General features: G+C 42.6%; 1 protein-coding gene across 4 annotated transcripts in view; it reads left to right on the plus strand.

Moving 5' to 3' along the window:
- The window catches only part of PCYT1B (phosphate cytidylyltransferase 1B, choline), a 125,088-nt gene that overhangs the window by 89,241 nt on the left and 12,800 nt on the right, over positions 1-23,047 (plus strand). For 3 of the 4 annotated variants that reach the window (XM_047716231.1, XM_047716230.1, XM_047716232.1), the window contains exons 6-7: positions 1,866-2,008; positions 4,776-4,964. In XM_047716231.1, coding sequence (XP_047572187.1) covers positions 1,866-2,008; positions 4,776-4,964 — 332 coding nt within the window. Of the gene's footprint in view, positions 1-1,865; positions 2,009-4,775; positions 4,965-7,620; positions 11,140-23,047 lie in introns of those variants that run through there. The other variant, XM_047716233.1, reaches the window with a different exon arrangement.

Consider the following 23,047-nt stretch of genomic DNA (forward strand, 5'->3'; position numbering starts at 1 on the left):
AGGAGCAGTCCCTTCCCTCATATAGCTTATTGTCAAGTGGGGAAGGCAGTTGCTGAAGAAGCTGTTCTATAAAGACCTTGGAATATTTGAAGGAAAAGAGCCGTAGAGCATGAGACGGAATAAAAGCCAGAAGAGCCAGCCCAGGGGTTGAGAGATTTCTTTGAGGAAGTGACGCTGAAGGTGAAGCCCAGTGGATGACTGGGAGTTGGCCAGGTAGAGAGGATGTTGGTGGCAGAGTGAGGGGAGGGGCCCGCCCTGTCAGGACGCTCAAGTCCAGGGTGGGGGGCTCAGGCAGGCTTAGCTTGCTGCCCACCTCTGGAGAATCCAAGGACAATGGGGCCGCTTACGGTGGTGGAGCCCGGGGGCCTTGGCTTAGGCAGTGAGCTTGGGGAGTGGGTCTTCGATGAGACTCATGAGAGCATGCAGGAAAGGGGTCAAGTAAGCCGCTGCAGAGCCAAGGTACAGATTTGGGTCTGAATACTGAGGACTGTAGAAAGCCAGTGAAAGATGTTGGGCAGCCCTCTGATTTCTATTTTGAAAGACTGCTCTGTGGCTCTTGCTATGTATAGACAGGGTTGAGGGAACAAAATCAGTATCACTGGAGACTGGTTTTAAGGCTCTTGATATAATCCTTGAGCCAGATGGTGTTAGATGGCTTTAGACAGAGGATGGAGAAAAGTGGGTGAATCGGGGAGCCTCTTAGGGAGTAGACTGGTGAGTGGAAAGAGAGTGATTGGACATGGGGAGTGAGGGAGAGGGAGGTGGCACAGATGAGCCCAAGGTCATCTTGTCTGGTCACCTCATTTCTCAGTTTTGGACACTGAGGTTAAGAAACTTGACTTCTGAGGCATGAGTCTTGCCTAAGTCTCCTGAGAACCCAGCGCCTTTGTCCCTAGGCCCCATCCATCATGCCATCCCATCCCTGATGTCTCTGAGCAGCCATAATCATACTGGGTAGAAATACCTCAACTGCCAACATGTCATTTCAGTTGACAACAGAAGTGTAAGCAACAGCCACATTCTTGCCTCGATAACACTAGCGACCTCTTTATAGCCCTGTATCGGTGCACCCAAATTTAGACTTGAGGACGGTAAGGAGGGTCTATTAGAACTTGGCATCCTTTGAGCTTATTTTTACTCAGTCCCAAGTGTTCTAGACGACAGGGTCCTGAGTGGTGAAACCACCAAACAGAGTAGACTACTGTGAGGGAGATAAAATCATCCAGCATCCTAAGGACAGGTCTTCAAATCAGAGATGACAAAATAGTGCTTTTGGGTCTTTTCCTCAGCCGAATGTGTTGCAGACTTCCTTTGGGAAGCAGGGGACTTGCCTGTCACGCTTGTGACTCCCTAGTCACTTATCTAATTTGCATTTATTGAGCACCTTCCATGTGCCAGTAAAGGGCACCGAGCAGGGGGCGGCCATCGAGGCATGATCTCTACTTTGAAAATGTTCCCTTTCAACAAGGAGACAGGTATTTAAAGTGTGTTTGTTAATGGAAGACATGTTTGTATCCTGGAGGTTGTGGCTTCTGCTTGGTGCTATCAGGAAAGACTTGGCAGAGAAGACACCTCGAAGCTGGGCCCTGCCGGAGGAGGAGGAAGGCTGCAGCTGGTGTAGGCAGGGAGGGGGGACCTGGGGCAGAGAAGCAGGACGTGGCACAAATGAATGCCAGGAGCGCCCAGGGCTCAGGGCCAGGATGCCGGGCCGGCCGGAAGTGCACGGAGTTGAGCCTGGACCAGCCAGCTGGCGTCACATGCAAAAGCCTCACTCACGCACTGAAACGAGTTGGAAACGAGTGTTTACGGAAAATGGGGCAACAGAGACCATCTCACTCTTGTTCTCCTCTTTATTCTTTGAACAGGAATGTTTGTTCCAACTCAAAGAACGGAAGGCATCTCAACGTCAGATATCATCACCAGAATCGTCCGCGACTACGATGTTTATGCCAGACGCAACCTGCAGAGAGGGTACACAGCCAAGGAGCTCAATGTCAGCTTCATAAATGTAAGCGTGCCGTCCCCCGCCCCCATGTCCTCGGACGGACACCACACACACCCGCACTGCCGCCATTTGCTGAGTGCTTGTTGTATCCCTCACAGCGTTTCTGTTTTAAATTCCAGCACCACAGTGTTCCTGATCTTGTATATTTATTGTCCCAATTCGGTCCGCATAAAGGTGCAGTGATGTATTCTCCCCATTTTTAACATTTTTAAAAAGATTTTATTTATTTGACAGAGAGAGATCACAAGCAGGCAGAGAGAGAGGGAGAAGCAGGCTCCCCACTGAGCAGAGAGCCCGATGTGGGGCTTGATCCCAGGACCCTGAGATCATGACCTGAGCTGAAGGCAGAGGCTTAACCCACTGAGTCACCCAGGCGCCCCTGTATTCTCCCCATTTTACAGATGGAGAAAACAGTGTCCAAAGGGCTAACTTAAGTCAATCAAAGCCCACAGTAGTGAGCTCCACGTTTTATAAAGGGGCTGTCTCCCTTCTCCTCCTCCAACCTCCCGCTTTGAGAGTTCTCAAACTTAACTGAAGGGGGTCTGGGAGATTTGCCCTCGTGAAAGGCAAGCATTGTCTTCTGCTCAAAGGGAAGGAAGGAAGGCAGAGGCAATGAAAAGCTAAACTCAGAGAAAATGAGTTTTAAATTTTCTTTTTATTAAGGCCTTACAGATGCTCATTAGAAACCTTAACAGCCATTTTTTTTTTATTGTCCAGAGAAATTACAGCTGCTTAAATAAAACCTAAAGTCCTTGGCTCCTTTTGTATTTGTGCTGTATTGTTCCCACAGAGCTGCTGTTAGTTTAATAATAGAGCAACTGTTAAAACAATCTTTAAAACAAGCAAAACAGGCTGTTACAAAGCTAAGAGGGCAGTCCAGTTGCTAGAGGTGATGTTAGTGCGTCTGGACAACTGTATTTGCCTGGACTCCGAAGAGGGGACAAAGTTGATTAAAACAGAATCATTCCCTTCATCCATACGGAATTTCAACACCACCCCCCCATAGGTTTTTTTTTTAAGAGTGATTTTTCTGCCAAACTATCTGGCAGCTTACACACCTCGATCGTTGGTGCCTTCTAGGTGGGGAGCGGTTTGTTAACTGTCCACCAGTGGTTATTCTTTGTCCTCAAGAGGCAGGGAGCTTGGGAGTCTAGGCTCTGTGGCTTCACACAAGTCGGGCAACAAAACAGAAAATGTTGGGTTCAAGGGGCACCAGAACAAGTGGCTGAAAAGTGATTATTTGGTATCCCATCAAAGTGATTATTTGGTGTCTTATAGAAAATAAAGCCCTGGTTATTTCAATAAATTAAACTTCTTTCAAATTGAATCCAGTTAGCCATTCAAGCATGTGAAACCGTTTCCAAAAGTTATTGCTGGTTCTCTTCTAACGGCCTTTAAGCCACTTAGCTCAAGGAACCATGTAGTGAGCGTGGACGGCTCTCGGCCTTTCTGCGACGAGGCTGGCTGCAGCTCAGAGAGAGAATCGAATGTCAGATGGGCGCGTCGCTGAAGCACGGAACCTCAGAGGTGGCAGGAACCTGCCAGCGGCCGTCGCCTAGTCCAGGTCCCTCAACTTAGACATGAGTAACGCTGTGCTCGGAGGCGACCTCCAGCAGAGCAGAGGGGCCGGCGGCAGCGCTCCCTGCTGCAGGCTGCAGGCCCCTCCAGCCCGGGCTGCCCCCCCCCCCCCGCGCCGCTCGTTACATGCAGCTCACGCCCCACCGAGGCCGAAGTTTGGAAGGGCTGAATATTTCAATATTTCAGGTGTTTCAAAAAATTCTGAGATAGGAGCTTGAGTCCCATGTAGTGAAGAAAAAACCTTCCTGTGAGGAGAGAATAGATCATGACTTCATGGAGGGGAAGGCCGTTCATCTCGTGTTATTTCCGTGCTTTGCTAGCACGTTCCTCAGGTGACACGAGGAGAGGCTTACTTACGTTGCTTCATTGTAATCAAACAGCCGACGCACACTGTGTTTTTACTTTTAAATGCCAGCCTTTGTGTCAAGCCCTTCACGTGCATGATCTGACTTAATAGTTACAGGAACTTGATGGGGTAGGGATGATAATTATCCCCATTTGACTGAGGAACAAACAGGTTTAGAGGTGGCCTGTGACTTGCCCAACATATAGGGCCTTCTGGATGCACCGGAACAGCATTGCTGCACAGCGGCTATAAGAAGGACAAAATCTCAGTCCAGAGAAGCTATCGGGATGAAAACTGTCTTCATCACCAAGGAAATAGATGCAATTCAATTAGCTTAAAGGAAAATATCATTACAATGAAAATTATAGTGTCACACAAGGCTTTTACGGCTTAGCCAGTGGCCGATTTCAACCAGTACTGGTTTTAACAATGTCCCAGTAAAAAAGAGAACGTGGGCAGCCTCTGAGTGACCATTCTATGGACAACTCATACTTTTGTCTAAATCCCAGGGGAATTGGGGGGGTGGGAGTTGCCCAATAGCTACCTGTAATAAACAGCAAATACGTATTTTTTGTTCTTATATAAGTGACTTCAACTCTGATGTTTACAAGAAAAATATTAAAATCACTTGTATTTCACTTTACATATCCAAGTAGACTAATGACAAATGACTTTTCTTACAAGAGATGTGCCTTCCCGTCAATCTAGCCCTTGAAATAGCAACATCCTGACTCTTCAGGTTAAGAACAAACACAAGTCGAAATAAAATGACCATTAGTGTGAATGACTGGTCTCTCTCATGCCCTCTGGGATTAATCTCTTTTTCCTCTTTTCATTTTTGACCAGGAGAAGAAGTACCGCTTCCAGAACCAAGTAGACAAGATGAAGGAAAAGGTCAAGAATGTAGAGGAAAGATCAAAGGAATTTGTCAACAGAGTGGAAGAAAAGAGTCATGATCTAATTCAGAAGTGGGAAGAGAAGTCAAGGGAATTCATTGGCAACTTCCTAGAGCTGTTTGGGCCTGACGGAGCATGGGTATGTAATTACTTCACTTGGCCCTGCGGTGACGGGCATTTTTGGTTTATCTTCATGTATCTACTCAAGGGTGTCCCTTATCTCAGTCCAATATGCGCATCTGCTCGAGTAGCTTCAAGTGTGTGTCATTTATTTAGTTTTGGCTTTATCCCTCAAGGTGGCACCCACTAGCACCCAAAGCCAGTTCTGGTCTCTGTTTCTATTTCTTGTCCAGACCTTGAAGCCATTTGGTAATTGTTGAAGGTCTGTTACTACAGAGGTTGGTTCTGTAGCTCACTGTAGTCTTTCAGCTGGACATGAGGCAAATCTGGGGGATGAGATTCAAGTGGGTCTGTGGTGTCATGGCATTTGTATTGTGAGATAAGCTAATGGGCTCTTGGATCCACGAAGGGAGAAGGGGGCAAAAGAAACCCAGCTGTGTTGGTCAGCTTTTTTTTTTTTCAGGAAACTTCTTCTTCCATTGCATGTGTGTGAGAGAGAGAGGAGGCATGATTTTGCCCTGCATCTATGCCTGTCATGCCCTGAATTTCCTGTTTTCCATGGCATAAATGTGTTGGGATAAAGTATACAAGTCTTAGGGGACTGAGACCATGATCTCAATCTTAGAGAAAGTACAGAGGGTCTCATCTAAATTCTACAAACAATTCTGAGTGGAAGCTATGGAAAGAGAAAATTCTGGAAACCACCTTGTACTCCACTGGTATTTCTATTGTGCATGTACTTAAAGAGTAAAGAACCAGTATTGTCAGCAGCACTGAGGGTCTATGAAAGAGATCTTTTAAAGCTAGCCTTCCTTTTTAAAACCAAACGAAATGATGCCATTTGATTTCCTTGTTTTTAAGTAGCCTAGACTTCCTATTATGACATGAGAAGTCTCTAACAAAATCCACTTTGGCTTAATTATTTTATTGATGGGTTGTCACTGCTGCCTCTGCTCATTTGAGCTGGTTCATTATAGGATTATCTAAAAGTAAAACACTCAATTAGTAATAGAAAAAGAACAATGTTTGAGAAGTTGGAAGAGATGCTTTGCTTCAAGTCTAGTGGCCTCTAAATGATTATAGAGGTGGATGTTATAGGCTAATCAGGTCCTATTGCCTGAGTCTGAGAGGTGTAGAGGGTTTGCAAGCTGCTGCTCGAGCTTTCAATGACTTCTAGAAAGAGCTAGCGATACTGGAGGAGCCAAGGGCTGGGTTCCTTTTCACTCTCCATGGGCCTGTTCAAGTTCTTGGCTCAAATCAGTTTAATTCATGGGCCATTTAATCATGTGCTTATATATGCACGGTGCTAGCAAGAGCATGCAGACAAGGTGCAGAACCTAGTCTCTGGGATTCCATGACATCTATAACAAAGTGTAGAATTTCCCGTTAGTTTAAGGTGTACTCTAATAGTTCACATTTTCACAACCTATGTTCAGGGGATGGACAAACAGCTAGTGGTTTTTTTTTTTTTTAATGGAACCATGTGGGTATTCACTTCCTTATAGGGATTCAGAAATGTGTCTCTGCGGAGAAATAGGTCTCTGGTATTGTAACTAGAGAGGATGGATGTTTTCTCCACTTGGAGTGAGCATAGGCAGGGAAGGAATAGAATTTCATAGTAACGTTATAGATTTTAGTTGTTTCAGGCTCCCAGTGAAGGTGAAATAGTAGCTAGAAATGTTCTAGAGGAGTCTGGTGACAGCTAGCTGCAGTGATTTTTAAGAAATGAAACCCAGCTTCGAGTCTGGAGGTTTTTCTTTTTAAAACTTGCTATTAGTGTCAAAACTGTTATTAACATTAATTTACCATATCAGCCAGACTTAGACATTGCTTTTTTTCTGTTGACATTAAAAGTACAGGAATAGTTACAAGGATTTTAAACGCCAAGATAAGTAATTTGCTTTTCATGAATATGCTATTATAATAATTCTTTATTTGTGGATTTGGGACTAGAACTCATTTCTTAAAATAGAGGATCTGCATTACCTGCAAATACAGTACTGTTACAAATAACCCCAACTTGGAGAAGTACAAAATAGAAGGATTTAAAGTACAGAACTTGGTATGACAGAACTGGTATGCGGCTCTGTACGTAGCTTTTTATAGTAGGTATTCCATAAATGTGTCTGGATTGAATAGATGCCTGGGTGCTTGACAGAGACCTATTCCCAGAACCTTCTAGCATCTGCAATGATGAGGTTTAATCCTCTGTATTTAGATCTATACAGAGATCACTATCATATATACAGGTTGCTAGAGATATATACCCTTAGCCTTTTATTGTTTTGGTGCTTGGTACAGGAGTTGGTACAACGTGGGGTTTAGATCAAATTCAGTTGGCGGTGGGGCGCCTGGGTGGCTCAGTGGGTTAAGCTGCTGCCTTCGGCTCAGGTCATGATCTCAGGGTCCTGGGATCGAGTCCCGCATCGGGCTCTCTGCTCAGCGAGAGGCCTGCTTCCCTCTCTCTCTGCCAAATAAATAAATAAATAATCTTAAAAAAAAAAAAATTCAGTTGGCGGAAGGGGTTTGCTGGGCCTTCGTTTCCTTCCAGAAAAGCATGACCTCTAGTTAGCCATGTGCACACCACTACCCACGGTTACTCCCTGCCACCTCCTCCAACCTGACCTTTCTGCTGCCCACCTGGATGTGGCGGTACTTGTGTTTGCTCCGTACAGGAGAGTCTTAGCTTCTCCCTGAGGGACCTGATGCTTGATATGAAGAACTATGATCAAAAATCCACATCCTTCCACTCCAGCAGAGTGTGAAGTGGTGGTGAGGACCATGTTGTTACAGTTTAGAAGTTGTATAGCAGCTTAAACCTTTTTTAAGGCCTTTTAATATCTACTCTACCCATTTTAACCACATAATAAAAGGAGTGTTGTAGCTTTGTTCTAGATAAAGTAACAAAGGCCTAGGAAAACTATGATGCTTTTCCATGGTCTCCCAGGTGCTTGGAGGTATGGGATGGAGCCTGGGGCCAAGCCTCTTTTTCCTGACCAGCACTGTATCATCCCCCATAGGACTGTCCCCCGGAGGCAGTCACTTTCCTTCCCCCTCCCGCCTTGGGTTAGGGTATGGCATCTGGAGAAACACATGTGCCAAAAGTGCTCTAAGGCTCTGTGACAAAGCCCGTTGCCACAATGCCACTTCAGGCCAGCTCGGCTAGATGCAGGAGAGGTAGTGTCAGCCTTCCTCTTAAGCAAGCAGAAATCTTGGTGTCCCTGGTGATATTATCTCTTGGTGAGTAACAAATTACCCCCAAATTAGTGACTTAAAAACAACAAATATTATTTCACACAGTTTCTGCAAGTCAGGAAGCAGCTTAGCTGGGTGGTTATCATTCAGGGTCTGCCATGATGTTGCAGTCGAGAGGCCAGCTGGGGCTGGAGGATCCTCTTCCGCATCTTGTGACCCAGAACAAGGTACCTCAATTTCTCCCCATGTGGACCTTTGCACAGGCTGTTCAAGTGTCTTCATGACAGAGAAGCTGGCTTCCCCTTGAATGAGTGATAGAGTATTCAAGAGAAAACCTAGTCTTTTAAGACTAATCTCTGAAGTGACAATCACTTTATGCCATATTGCAGTGGTCACACAGACAATCGGGGTACATTATGGGAGGATACCACACAAGGATGTGGGACCTTGGGGGGCCATCATTGCTATGATAGAGGACGTATTCCCATTTATTCAGTCCGATGGGAGGATTATCAGAGCTCAAAAGGTTGTTTTTCAATCTTCCCATGTACAGCTCTTTAACTACTTGATCCATTTTTTCTTTGCTTGATTCTTGTAACTAGTAACTAGTAACTTGATTCTTGTAACTCAGAAGACAGTGGCCAAGGGACCCCTTCCCCACAGAGACTTGGTATTACCTCTGTCTCTCAGAGACATACCCTCCAGACTATCCTCAAAGGGAGCGGCTTCAAAGGAGCTGAATTCTGAAGCTTTGTTGCCATGTTGGAGGCAATGCTATTCTTTTCCAAGGGATTCAGGTTCATGGAGCCAGGATCAGCGGATGCTGAATCAGCTTTTGGGGTAGGGCCTTCCTAGTGAAACTTGATTTTTTTTTTTTTAAGTGTCAGACACATTCCATTTAAACATTGTGCCTTAGTTACATAGGCTACATTTTAAAAACATTTAGTATCATTTTGAATGATCTGCCACCATAGTCCTTAATTGACTTTGGACCATGGACTCATTTCCTGTTTGAAATGAAAATGCATCTATTCTGTTTTACAACATGAACATAGACCTTTTCCTGGAGCACCAAGAGAGAATAACCTTAAGTCAGGTCCAAGTTTTTAGTTCATCCCGAACCACAAACACCCTCGGCCCCAATGCAATCAGTCAGGTGGATCCATATATGAACCAAACAGGCATTTGCATCTAACATAAGAGATATTTTTTAAAACCCTTGATGATGTGTTAGTTTTTCAGAAAGAACAAATTACATGATGTGCACTCCTGATTTTTTCAAACTGTGATAAAATGTACCTAACAAAATTAGCATTTTAACCATTTTTACCAGTGGCGTTAAACATTCATAGCTGTGCAACCAACACCATTATCCATTTCCAGAACTTTTGCATCCTCCCGTATTGCAACTCTGTACTTATCATATAATCTGTCTTCACCCCACCCAATCCCTGCGAATCCCCCCTCTTAATGTCTCTATGAGCTTGACTAGTCTAGTGGGGTCATACAGTGTTTGTCCTTGTATCTGGCTAATTTCATTTAACATAATGTCTTCAAGGTTGAACCAATGTTGAGCATGTGTCAGAATTTCCTTCCTCTTGAAAGCTAAATAATTTCCCTTTGTGAAAGAACTTTATTTGCTTATGTTAAATCATTGGCCTGAGAGGCAGGCATCTAAATTAACACACAGCTTAGGAGCCTGCTTGGGTTAGTCTCTAGGGACAGGGGCTGGTAGATGCCATCTTTGAGTTTCCCTTTACCTCACTCCAGCTTACTGGCATGTCCCAGAAAGGACCTTGTACCCTTCTTTGGTACCCCCATCTTGTAGCCACCAAGGGGACACCTCGAGAACTCCTGGATCTGGTGGCCAGTGCAACTTGCACTCCAGAGTCCCAGAAGACTGACTGACTGAGCAACCATCCCCCAGGATGACCCCCAGGGCCATAGCAAGAGGTTAGAGACCCCTGCTTCTGTTAAATAAACCTTTTAGCTTATCTTCATAGCTGTGGCCAGAGTGGCAGGCTTCTAATTAAACATCCATCTAAGGGCTGACCATAATCCTCTCCAGAGACCTTGGAGGCCAGGTGCTAACTTCACACTCTTTCTTCCACCCTCCGGAGCACCAGTAGCTCCTGGAGAGGAGATTGTACATGTGTCTGGGTCCTGGTCTTTGGGGGCTGCCACCCCAGGGATGCTCCTTGATCTCCTACCTCTGGTGGCTAGCCAACCCCAGGGCACTGCCCAGACAGTAGGCCGAAATAAACCCCCAGTCTTTCTATCAAAGAGGTTCTTCATTTACCCAGGAACTGGGGCCTAAGCAAGGTGTTTGGTTTGGCACAGTTCTAGGGACATAATGAGGTGCACGCTAAGGACCGGGGCCATTGGACATCAACTTTGTATTCACCCTCTGTGTTGCATCTCCTAGAAAGGAACTTGTACACTGGTCAAGTGTCCTGAGTTTGAATGACTGCCATGGACAAGCACCTCTAGATGACCAACCTCTGGTGCTCAACAGGACTTAGCTTGCAGTCCTACAGGAGGGTATACAGAGGGGTGCCTCATACTATGGTGCTTTACTTTGTATTATTTGCAGATATACTGTTTTCTACAAATTGAAGGATTGTGGTAACCATGCACTGAATTCGTTTACTGGCACCCATTTTCCAACACCATTTGCTTATTTTGGGTCTGTGTCATTTGCTGGTAATTCATGCGATATTTCAAACATGTTCATTATTCTTATATTTGTTACAGTGACCAGTGGTCTTTGATGTTACTATTGTAATTGTGTTGGGACACCATGAATCATGCCCGGATAATATGGTGAACTTAAATGTCTGTGTTCTGACTGCTCCAGTGACCAATTTTTTCCTCATCTCTCTCCCCTTCCTTGGGCTACTTATTCTCTGAGACAACAACAATACTAAAATGAGGCCAGCTGATATAACCTTACAGCGGCCTCTAAGTTTTCTAGTGAAAGGAAGAGTCAGAGGTCTCTCACTCTAAATCGAAGGCTAGGAATTCTTAAGTTTGGTGAGGAAGGCGTGGTGAAATCTCAGCCTCTTGTGCCAGCTTTCCAACTTGTGAACACAAAAAATTCTTGAAGGAAATTTAAAGTGCTACTCAAATGAACACAGAACAATAAGGAAGCGGAACAGCTTTCTTGTGGACACGGAGAAAGTTTAGCCGTCTGAATAGGAGATCAGACCAGCCACCACATCCCCTTAAGCCAAAGCTTAATCCAGAGCAAGGCCCTAACTGTCTTCACTTCTGTGAGGGCTGAGAGAGGTGAGGAGCTGCATGAGAGAAAATCTGAGGCCATCACAGTTTGGTTCATGAGGCTTAAGGAAAGAAACGATCATAAAAGCCTAAGGCGAGGCACCAAGTGCTGAGGTAGAAGCTGCAGCCTGTTCTCTCGAAGCTCTAGCTATGGAAACGCGTGAGGGCGGCTGCACTCAGCAGATACTCAGGGTAGGCAAAACAGCCAGCTATTAGAAGATGTTACCTAGAACTTTCATAGCTAGAGCGGGGGGGTTGGAATTCTGGCTCCAACGCTTTAAAATAGAGGCCGAGTCTCTGGTCAGGGGCTAACCTAGCTAGGGACTTTAAGTTAAAACCACTGCTCATTTTGTATTTCAAAAATCCTAGAACCCTTAAGAATTATGCTACATCGACTCTGCCTGTGCTCTATAAAGGGAACAAAGCATGGATGACAGCCCATCTGTTTACTACATAGTTTACTGAATATTGTAAGCCCACACAAAAAAAGATCACTTAAAATACCACTGCACATTGACACTGTACCTGGTCACCCAAGGGCTCTGGTGGAGATATGTAATGAGATTAACGTTCCTTTCATGCCTTCTCACACAACATCCCTTCTTCAGCCCATGGATCAAGAAATCACTTTGACTTTCGAGCCTTAGGATTTAAGAAACACTTTTTGTAAGGCTATAGCTGCCAGAGCTAGTGATTCTCCTGCTGGAGCCAGGAAAAGTCAAACGAAAACCTTCTGGAAAGGATTTACCATCTCAGTTGCCATTAGGGACATTTGTGATTCATTAGAAGAAGTAAAAATATCAATGGTCACAGGAGTTTGGAAAAAGTGGATTCTAACCATCACAGATGATCTTGAAGGGTGGAAGGGGAGGAAGAGACTGCAGATGTAGTGGGAAGAAGAAGAGGAGAATTAGAAATAGAGCCTAGAGATGGGAATGAACTGCTACAATCTCCTGACAAAACTTTAAGAAGCAGCTCCTCATCTTTTATGGATGAACAAAGCAGTTTCTTGAGATGGAATCTACTCCTGGTGAAAATGCTGTGAAGACTGTTGCAGTGATGACAAACCATTGAGAATATTACATAAACTTAGTCGAGACAACAGTAGCGGGGTTTGAGAGGATTGGCTCCAATTTGGGAAGAAATTCTACTGTGGATAAAATGCTGTCAGACAGCACTGTGTGCTATAGAAAAATGGTTGCTGAAAGGACAGTCAAGAGATGGGACATCATTGTTGTCTTAAGAAATCACCCCAGCCCTCCACCACCACCCTGATCCGTCAGCAGCCATCTGCACTGAGGCAAGAGCCTACACCAAGAAGATGACTCCCTGAAAGCTGAGAAAATGGATAGCCTGTTTTTACAATAAAGTATTTTTAAATTAAGATTTCTATATTGTTTTTTTAGACAGCACGTAATTTTAAATTTAATAAACTACGGTATAGTGTAAACATAACTTTTTTATATGTACGAGGAAAACAAAAAATTATTTTGGCTTGCTTCATTGTTCACTTTAGTATGGTGATCTGGAACCAAACCCACAGTATTGCTGAAATACGCCTATATTTGCATATTTTAAATGCTGTGCCTGAGGGTCTGGCTTCCAATCAGCTGAATCTAGGCGCTCACTGAGATCCTCCCTTTGGGGACACTGATAGGCCTTGCTACACCCTCCAGTACTGGGATCCACTTTGCTAAAAATAGCATACACTGCTTGGACAATCACAAAGGTTTGAGAGACAACCCAAGAGCTGTGAGAGGGTTGAATGGTAAGTTTCATCTCTGCCGTGAGGTTATTCCTTCTGCATGGGAGGAGGTGGCTGTTGTATCTAATACACAGAAAGCAACACAGAGTATCAAGGAAAATCAGCGAATATGCTCAAAACTGGAAAAGAAAACTTTAGAGAAAGTCCTTAATGAGACAGATATAGCGGATTTACTTAATAAAGATACTCACTGAACTTGGGAGAAGAATGGATGAACACAGTAAGAACTTGAACAAAGAGAAAATATAATCTAGTATCAAATGTCCTGGACAAACTGGACAGCTACATGCAAAAGAATGAAATGGGAGCACCTTGTAATACACCATACATAAAAATGAACGCAAAATGGATGAAAGACTTCAGTGTGAGACTTGAAACCATACAAATCCTTGAAGAGAACATAAGCTGTCATTTCTTTGACATCAGCCATAACATCATGAGACAATATCAAAATTAAAAGCTTTGGGGCGCCTGGGTGGCTCAGTGGGGTAAGCCGCTGCCTTCGGCTCAGGTCATGATCTCGGAGTCCTGGGATCGAGCCCCGCATCGGGCTCTCTGCTCGGCGGGGAGCCTGCTTCCTCCTCTCTCTCTGCCTGCCTCTCTGCCTGCTTGTGATCTGTCAAATAAATGAATAAAATCTTTAAAAAAAAAATTAAAAGCTTTTGCATGGAAAAGGAGACCATCAACAGAAGGGCAACTTACTGAATTAGATATTTGGAAAGGATATGTAAAAAATGTATACAACTTACTACCAAAACAACCCAATCTAATAAAAAAAAAAATGAGCAGAGGACCTGAACAGACATTTTTCCAAAGAAAAATACACGTGGCCAACAGACACGTGAAAAAATATTCAACCTCACTCATCATCAAGAAACTGCAAATCAGAGCTACAATGACCTATCATCACCTCACAGCCAGAATGGCAGTTATCAAAACCACAAAAAATAACAAATGTTGACTAGGATGTGGAGAAAAGGAAACACTCGTACACTGTTGCTGGGAATGTAAATGGTAGAGCTATTATGGAAAACAGTGTGGAGGTTCCTCAAAAAATTAAAAACAGCAGTACTACTATACAACCCAATAACTGCACATCTGAGTATTTAACCAAAGAAAACAAATACATTCATGTAATATGTTATGCACTCCTATGTTTATCGCAGCATTATTTATAGTCAAGAAATGGATCCAACCTAAGTGCCCATTGATACACGAATGGATAACTATATGGTGTGTGTAAAGTACACACACACACACACAATGGAATATTACTCAGCCATAAAGAATGGAATCTTGCCTTTTACATCAACATGGATGGACCTAGAGGGTATTACATTAAGTGAAATAAGTCAGACAAATAAAAAAAGACAAATACCATATGATTTCCCTTTTATATGGAATCAAAAAATCAAAATTAAAAAAAAAAACTTGTAAATACAGAGAAGAAACTGGTGGTTCCTGGGAGTGGAGTGGATGAATTATGTGAAGGAGATAAAGAGGTACAAACTTCCAGTTATGAATTAGGTGACAGGGATAAAAAGTACAGTATAGAGAATATAGTCAATAATATTGGAATAACTTTGCATGGTGACAGATGGTGACTATACTTATGATGGTGAGCATTTCCTAATGTATGTAACTGGTGAATCACTGGGTTGTCATGTCAACTAAAGATATTAAGTATAAATATTGTATGTCAACTATATTTAAGAAACTGAAGACAAATAAATGGAAATGCTTCTTGCTCATGGATCAGAGGAATATTGCTAAAATGTCCATACTTCCCAAAGCAATCTATAGATTCAGTACAATCCTTATCAAAATTCAATGGCATTTTTTTTTACAGAAAGAGAACCAATAATCCTAAAACTTGTTTTGAACCACAAAAGAACCCAAATGACCAAAACGATCTTGAGAAAGAAGAACAAGGCGGAAGGCATCATTCTCCCTGACTTCAACTGTATTACGAAGCTATAGTAACCAAAAGAGTATGGCATTGTTATTTAATACAGAAAAAATCAATGGAACAGAGTAAAGAGTCCAGAAATAAACCCACACATACATGGTTAATTCAATGACTACAAAGGAGCCGAGAATATACAATGGGCAATGGGGAAAGTACAGTCTGTTTAATAAATGGTGCTGGGAAAACTGGGTAGCCACATGCAGAAGGAATGAAACTGGACCACTACCTTACTTAAATATAAGACTCAAAACCATAAAACTCCTAGGAGAAAACAAAACTCCAAGGAGCTCCTATAAGTTCCTTGACATCTGTCTTACAGGTTGGATTTTTTAGTTTGACACCTAAAGAAAGGCATCAAATGCAAAAATAAGTGGGACCACATCAAACTACGAAGCTTCCACACATAGGAAACCATTAACAAAATGAAAAGATATGCTACTGAATGGGAGCAAATATTTGTAAAGCATATGTGATAAGGGGTTAATAAATCAAAATAAGAAGATGTCATACAAAAAAAAAAAGATGTCATACAACTCAATAGTACAAAAAATACCAATCTGATTTAAAAATGGGCACAGGCTCTGAATAAACGTATTTCCAAAGACGACATATAGATGGCTAGCAGGACCTGAAAATCTGTTCAACATCACTAATTATAGGGAAATGCTAATTAAGACCATAAGCAGCTAGCACCTCACACCTGTTAGAATGGCTATCATCAAAGCAACAGATTAGCAAGTGTTGATCAGGATATGGAGAAAAGGGAACACTTGTACATTGCTGGTGAGAATGTAAATTGGTACAGCCACTATGAAGACTCTTCTGAAAGTTAAAAATAGAACTACCATATGGTCCAGCATTTCTACTTCTGGATATTTATCTGAAGGATATGAAAATAATAGTTTGAAAAGATCTATATACCACCATATTTACTGCATTATTTACAATATCCAAACCACGGAGGCAACCTAACTACCCATCAATGCATAAATGTACATATACACCATGGAATATTATTCAGAAAAGAAGAAAAGCTTGCCATTTGCAACAAATTTTTGGACCATGAGGGCATTATGCTAATTAGTTACAGAAAGACAAATACTGTGTGATCTCATTTATTTGTGGAATCTAAAACAAGCAAAAAAAAAAAATCTGTGCTTGTCAGTACAGAGAACAGATTGGTGGTTGTCAGAGGCAGGGGTTGGGTGCAGGCAAAGTGGGTGAAGAGGGTCAAAAGGTACAAACTTGGGTAACCATCTTGGGTCCCCTGTCTGTTTGGGAGCTTCGTATTATCACTCAACAAACCTTTCTTTGCCGCCCACCGAAAAAAAAAAAAAAAGGTACAAACTTATAATTCCACAATGCAGCATGGGGATGTAATGTGCAGCCTGGTGACCATGGCTAACAATCCTCTGCTGAGCCCTGGAAAGTCGCTAAGGGAGTAGCTCTTAAAAGTTCTCATCACAAGAAAAAAAATGTAACTCTATATGCTGATGGATGCTAACTAGACAAATTCTGGTGATCATCTCACAATATGTACAAATAGTGAATAATCCTGTTGTACCCCTGAAGCTAATGTTATACCTCAATAAAAAAAAACTATGAGCATAGACACTCCCTCCCCCCTTATTTACTGCTATGTCCTCAGGGCTTAGATTTATGCCTGAACCATAAATAGTGTGCTGTCAGGAAATGTTGAAGGAATGAGTGGTTAACTTTCAGATTCTTCATGCCAAGAAAACCCTCCATAATATTTTATGATACACAAAGTGGTTTTTTTTTTTAAACATCCATCTTGGAAATACTCTACTCCATCCACGTTGAAAAAAATCTACATATTGTGTGTATACATAAACATATACATATATACATGTATACACACATATGTGTGTATATATAATTGGATATTATTTATATATACCACATTTTATTGATTCATGCATTAATGAACATTTGGATTGTTCCCATCTTTTGGCTGTTATGAGTAATGCTGCTATGAACATCACTATACAAATATGCTTAATTTCCTGCTTTCGTTTCTTTTGGTTATATACCCAGAAGTAGAATTTCTAAATAATATGGTAATTCTTTTTTATTTTCATTAATATATAATGTATTATTTGCCCCACGGGTACACGTCTGTGAATCATCAGGCTCACACATTTCACAGCACTCACCATACCACATAGCCTCCCCAGTGTCCGTAACCCAGCCATCCCATCCGTCCTCCCCACCCCCAGCAACCCTCAGTTTGTTTCCTGAGATTAAGAGTCTCTTATGGTTTGTCTCCCTCCCGGTCCCATCTCTTTTCATTCCCCCTCCCCAACCCCCATGACCCCCACCCTGCCTCTCAAATTTTTCATATCAGAGAGATCATATGATAATTGTCTTTCTCTGATTGACTTATTTCACTTAGCATAATATTTTAAATGTTTTTAGAGACTTGCATACTCTTTTCCACACCGACTACACCATTTTATATTCCAGCGCAGTGCACAAGGCTCAAGACTTCTCTACATTCTCCCCAGCGATTACACCATGCATATGTGTGTGTGTAAAGAGAATATTTATATATTATATATATAATATACATAATCATTCTAATAGCATGCTGATGTTTAAGATTGTTTTGATTTTATAAAACATAAAATTCAGTTTGTGGATCTGAATTTCCTACTTGCAGCTTTTTAACAGTTGGTTCCAAAAATTTGTCTTCCAACAAATGCACAAGTAAATGGGTCAACAGAAAAGCTTCTTACTATTAAAGCAGCTAATTACAGAGAGATGGTCAGGAACAGGGCTCACCTTCTAGCTGGGTGTCTTGGCCAAGTTCCTCTGCCTCAGCTAGCTTGTAGGGTTGTTAGATGGATGAAATTGTCACACTCTAAAGCCCTTTAACAGTACCTGGGCATATGTCGGGCATTGTTTGTTAAGGGTTAGTTTTTGTTGTTTATTGATTTGGCTGAACCACATGCTCTCTTTGAATTCCACAGTGCTTACCAGAAGTCCAAACCAGATATAACTAGGATATTTTTCATTTCTTTTTGTGGCAGTTAAGCTGGAATCTCTCTGAAATCCTGAAGCCTTGGAAAGCATTTGTCAGGACATTTACTGTCTCAGTAGATGTGAAGAACTTCTTAAAAAGGAGAAGTTTGTAGGAAGAGAAATAGAAAATTAGTTTTACTGGGACAAGAGTAAATGGGATTATTTTCTTGGGAGAAAACTTTATAAATGGAAGTATCTTAATACAGTTACAGGTATAATTTAAATACCTTTTCTATATGAAAATGCCATGCCATGGTCTTATTTTTGTATTCCTAAAGTGCTTTTCTTACCAGGAAGCTCATTACAAACTGTCTGCTGACCTGACCCAATTTAACTCCTTTGCAGAAGAATCATGCTTCATAATGCAGCAGAAACAGATCACAGAGCTTCCAAACTGAGACCTAGAGTTGTTTTGCAGGGATATCACACTATATGAAGTGTGACACCATTGTTTATCATTAAGGATTCAAGTTATTACATTATCTTAGGCATAATATTCTCAGTTATGAGCTTGAGTCAAACTATGGGAGACAAGCTATAGATTACTTGCAAAGTGAGCTTCTAATGGAAATGCTGACAATCCATTAACAGCAAGAGAACTAGTGGCTGCTACTATAAATATACTTAAAGATTATAGTAATAAAAATACTTATTTTCAAATGACTTCTAGAAGTTCAAGGATTCTTTTATGTTGCTATTAATAATAGGCTACCCTATCCTTTTGGCATTTGATTTTGTCTCGTAAATGGGCTTCCTCTAAGGTAATGATGTTGTATTACCGCACTTTTTTTTTCCGTTTGATTTTGAGGGGGTTGGATGTCTTTTGGCAGAATTATCAATGCCTTTAATGGAAGGTGAATAATTGGTAGGTTCTTAGAATTATGGAGTTTTAAATCTACAAATGTTCTTAGTGATCAGCAAGTCATCTCAATTATATTTGCTAGAGAAAACTTGAGATCCTAAAAAGTACTGGGCTAGAGCTTATAAAAGTGGGGGGAGGGACTGATGAAGTGCCTGAGGCTCTACCATTTTGTGTTATTAACTCAGCGCCCCATGGCCGCCTCCTCCTTGCCTCAGTCATTGGTCTTCCTTATAGTGATAAAAGTAACGTGTGTTCATTACAGAATTGTTCGGAAGTAAGGAAAACAGGATACCTGGGTGGCTCCGTTGGTTAAGCATCTGCCTTTGGCTCAAGTCATGATCCCGGGGTCCTGGGACTGAGCCCCATAGCAGGCTCCTTGCTCTGTGGGAAGCCTGCTTCTCCCTCTGCCTGCCATTCCCCCCTGCTTGTGCATGCGCTCTCCCTTTCTCTGACAAATAAATCTTTTTTTTAAGATTTATTTATCTGACAGAGATCACAAGTAGGCAGAGAGGCAGGCAGAGAGAGGAGGAAGCAGGCTCCCCGCTGAGCAGAGAGCCCGATGTGGGGCTCGATCCCAGGACCCTGGGATCATGACCTGAGCTGAAGGCAGAGGCCCCAACCCACTGAGCCACCCAGGCGCCCCAATAAATAAATCTTTTAAGGAAAGAAAGAAAAGAAAAAACAATGAGAAGAGACTAAAAATCACCTGCAGTCCAGCTGCGTAGACAGCTGGGATCTGGCCCCATCTTTTCTCCATCTGCACGTGTACGTTTCCTTTTACAAAATGGGATCATGCAGAACATATGGCTCCCAAATCATTTTTACTGTGCAGTAGCTCATGAACATTCTCACGCTAGTAAGTATTCTTTAAGGACTGGATTTTCATCAGCCACCTTTCACTTCAGAGTTGTGCAACATTTCTCTCCCCTATTTCAGGGGTTTGCAGTTTTGTCTGTGATGACCCTGCAATGACCATCCATGTACCCAATAAGTATTTAATTGCAGCTCAGGTTATCTCCTCAGGAAATAAAAGTTTTTACACCTATTGCCCAGTTACTCCTCAGAAAGACACCAGCAGTAACAGGAGTGTGGTCTTTTTCCTGAGCCCTCACCAGCACTGGCCATTACAAATTAAAAAAAGTCTTGGGAGATTAAGCTTATAAAGATGGTGACGTAAATCATTGCTGACTTTGCTCCCTCTCACAAGAAGAAGGAACAACTATTAGTAGACAAGACACCGCTGAGAGAATCCTAGAACATGGGGGTGAGGCTGTGTGCCGCCCATATTGCCTCTAACCCAGCCCAGCCCAGTGTTACACAAAGTGGTCTCTGCTGAGCCTCCAGTGTTTATAGTGGGAAAAGAGTCCAGTGTGGACATCCAGTTCCTCCAGATCACTGCTTGAGAGCCCCCATTCTGGTCTCATCCTATACGAATTGCAAGGCAATCTGTGGGCATTGGCCACTGAGAATCTGAGGGGGGGCTTCCAACAACCAGTGTGGATACTGGCAGACTGAGTTCCCACCTGCAGCGACCTAAGCGGTGGTCGTCCAGGCTAGTGGTTTTGTTTATCTGCAGGGCCAAGACAGTAGCACAATTGGCCCAGGGAACTCAGCGGGGCACAAGTGTACCCGATTCTGGCGCTCAGACAGAGAGTCTTCTGACCCTGGAGCCCGGTCTGCCTCTGTGCAGGAAGGGGCGCTGAGTCGTAGCCCTCCGTCCCCTGCTGCCGAGTGAAGCTGCCAACGCTGCCTGACCGGAGAGGCCGGCAAGGGACTATGCGTGGGAAGCAGCGTAGTCCAGCAGCACTTGAGCCAAGAGTATGGCAGGAAGAGCTGACTGCCTCAAAGCCACAGCTAGGCTGTGAGGGTTCACTGACTACCCAGACACCGGAACTAATTGACAGCCTACCCACTACTGAGTGCAGCTTCTGACCACCACCACCCCCAACCCGACCGGAAGGCCTGATCTGGAAAAACTGGGAGCCTATTTGGAGCTGGCCCTCCTGTCCCACCCAGGCAAGGGAGCTGAGTCACAGCCCCATCCACTGCTGAGTGAAGCTCCCAGCACCACCCAGACAGAAAGCTTGCCTGTAAGCCGGGAAAGCTGCAAAGCCCACCAACAGTCAAGCACAGAGTCCAACAGAGAGTCTGTAGAGCAAAGCCAGTGGCTCCATTTGGGCAGGGAACTTATGACATAGGTCAGCTTGAGTCAACACCATAAAATGAAAGCCTTTCTGGCCTTGGAGCTACTTCTCTTGCTATGCCTGGATACATAAACTAATTCATAGCCCTGCCTACTGAATACAATTCTCGGCCTGCCTGACCAGGGAACCTAACTAGAACACACAGGAAACTATGTATCCCAACCAACAGACCTACTTAAAGTGTCCCTTGGACAGAGATCACTGCCCATGATGCTCTTTATCTGCAGAACAAAATAAGTTGACCCATTCTAGCCAGGGAATTCAGTACAAGCTTCGCCTGATTTAGGTCCTGAAATGATGAGCCTTGTAGGCTCATTGTCCTGCCCCAAGAAGGCAGAGAAGCTAATTCATAGCTCTACCTGCTGCTAAGTATAGTATAGAGTCCCGCCAGTCCAGTAAGCCTGAACAGAAAACCCAGGCAACTTGTACAGTCTCGCTTGTTAAGGAACCAAACCAGGAGTCTTACCCAACCATTCTTAGAAAGTGACAACCCTAACCCCAACCTCAGAGTTCAATGAGGGGTCTCACCCAGAAATTGACCCTGATAGCAAAACTCCACCTGCCCAAGGGCATTACCAACTGAAACATCCAGAAACCCTCACTGAGAGGACCAGCAAAGAGCTATCTCTGCCAAAGCAAACCCATAAATTCTGAAAGAGGAGACTGCTTACTCAAATGTACAGAGGCCAATGTAAAGAATCAAGGATCATGAAAAAAAATCTAGTAAACATGACACCAAAAAAAGGAAACTACCAAAGCTTTAATAACTGACCTTAAAGAAATGGCTATCTATGAACAGTCAGATTTCAGAATAATCCTTTTAAAATTTAGACAACTGCAATAACACATAGAAAACTAAAAATTAGGAAAATGATGTATAAACAAAACAAGAAGTTCAACAGAGATATATAGAAACCATCAAAAAATTTACAGAGCTGAAAAATACAATAATTGAACTAAAAAATTCTACAGAGCTTCAAGATGAGACTCAAGGCTCCTGGCTGGCTTGTCAGTAGAGGGTGCAACTTTTGATCATGGGGTTGTGAGTCTGAGTCCCACGTTGGGTATAGAGATTACTTAGAAATATCTTAAAAGACTCAGCTATGAAGAAAAAAACAGTGACCTAGACAAGAGGACATTTGAAATAATCCAGTTAGAGGAACAAAAAAAAAAAAAAAAAAGAATTAAAAAAGTGAACAAAAAATACAGGATGTAAAGACACAATAAAGACAAACAATATTTGCATTAAGGAAATTCCAGAAGGAAAAGAGAAGGAGAAGAGAATGGGTACAGAAAGTAAATTTAAAGCAGTAAGGGCTTAAATATCCCAATCCATGAGGTACAAAGGATCTGAAATAAGATGAACCCCAAAACAGCTACACTGATACTATAATTGTCAAAAGTCAAAGAAAAAAAAATCTGGAAAACAACAAGAGAGGTAAATTACATATGAAGGAAAAATCATGAGACTATCAGTGAACTTCTCAACAAATCTGGTTTGGGCCAAGAGAGAATGGGATGGCATGTCCAAAATATTTAAAGGAAAAAAATGTCAACCAAGAATTCTGTACCTGGAAAAGCTGTCTTTCAGAAATGTAGAAGTAAAGACTTCCCCAAAAAACAAAGCTGAATTCACCACCACCAGACCTGCCTTCTAAGAAATGCTAAGGGGAGGTCTTTGAGTAAAAGGACACTAATGAACATCATAAAACATAAGGTACCAGTGAAACTTACTGGTAATGTTAAATATATAGTCAAAATTAGAATCTGTAATGTGGTAATG

Source organism: Lutra lutra, chromosome X (genome assembly GCF_902655055.1).
Source record: "Lutra lutra chromosome X, mLutLut1.2, whole genome shotgun sequence".
NCBI lineage: Eukaryota > Metazoa > Chordata > Mammalia > Carnivora > Mustelidae > Lutra > Lutra lutra.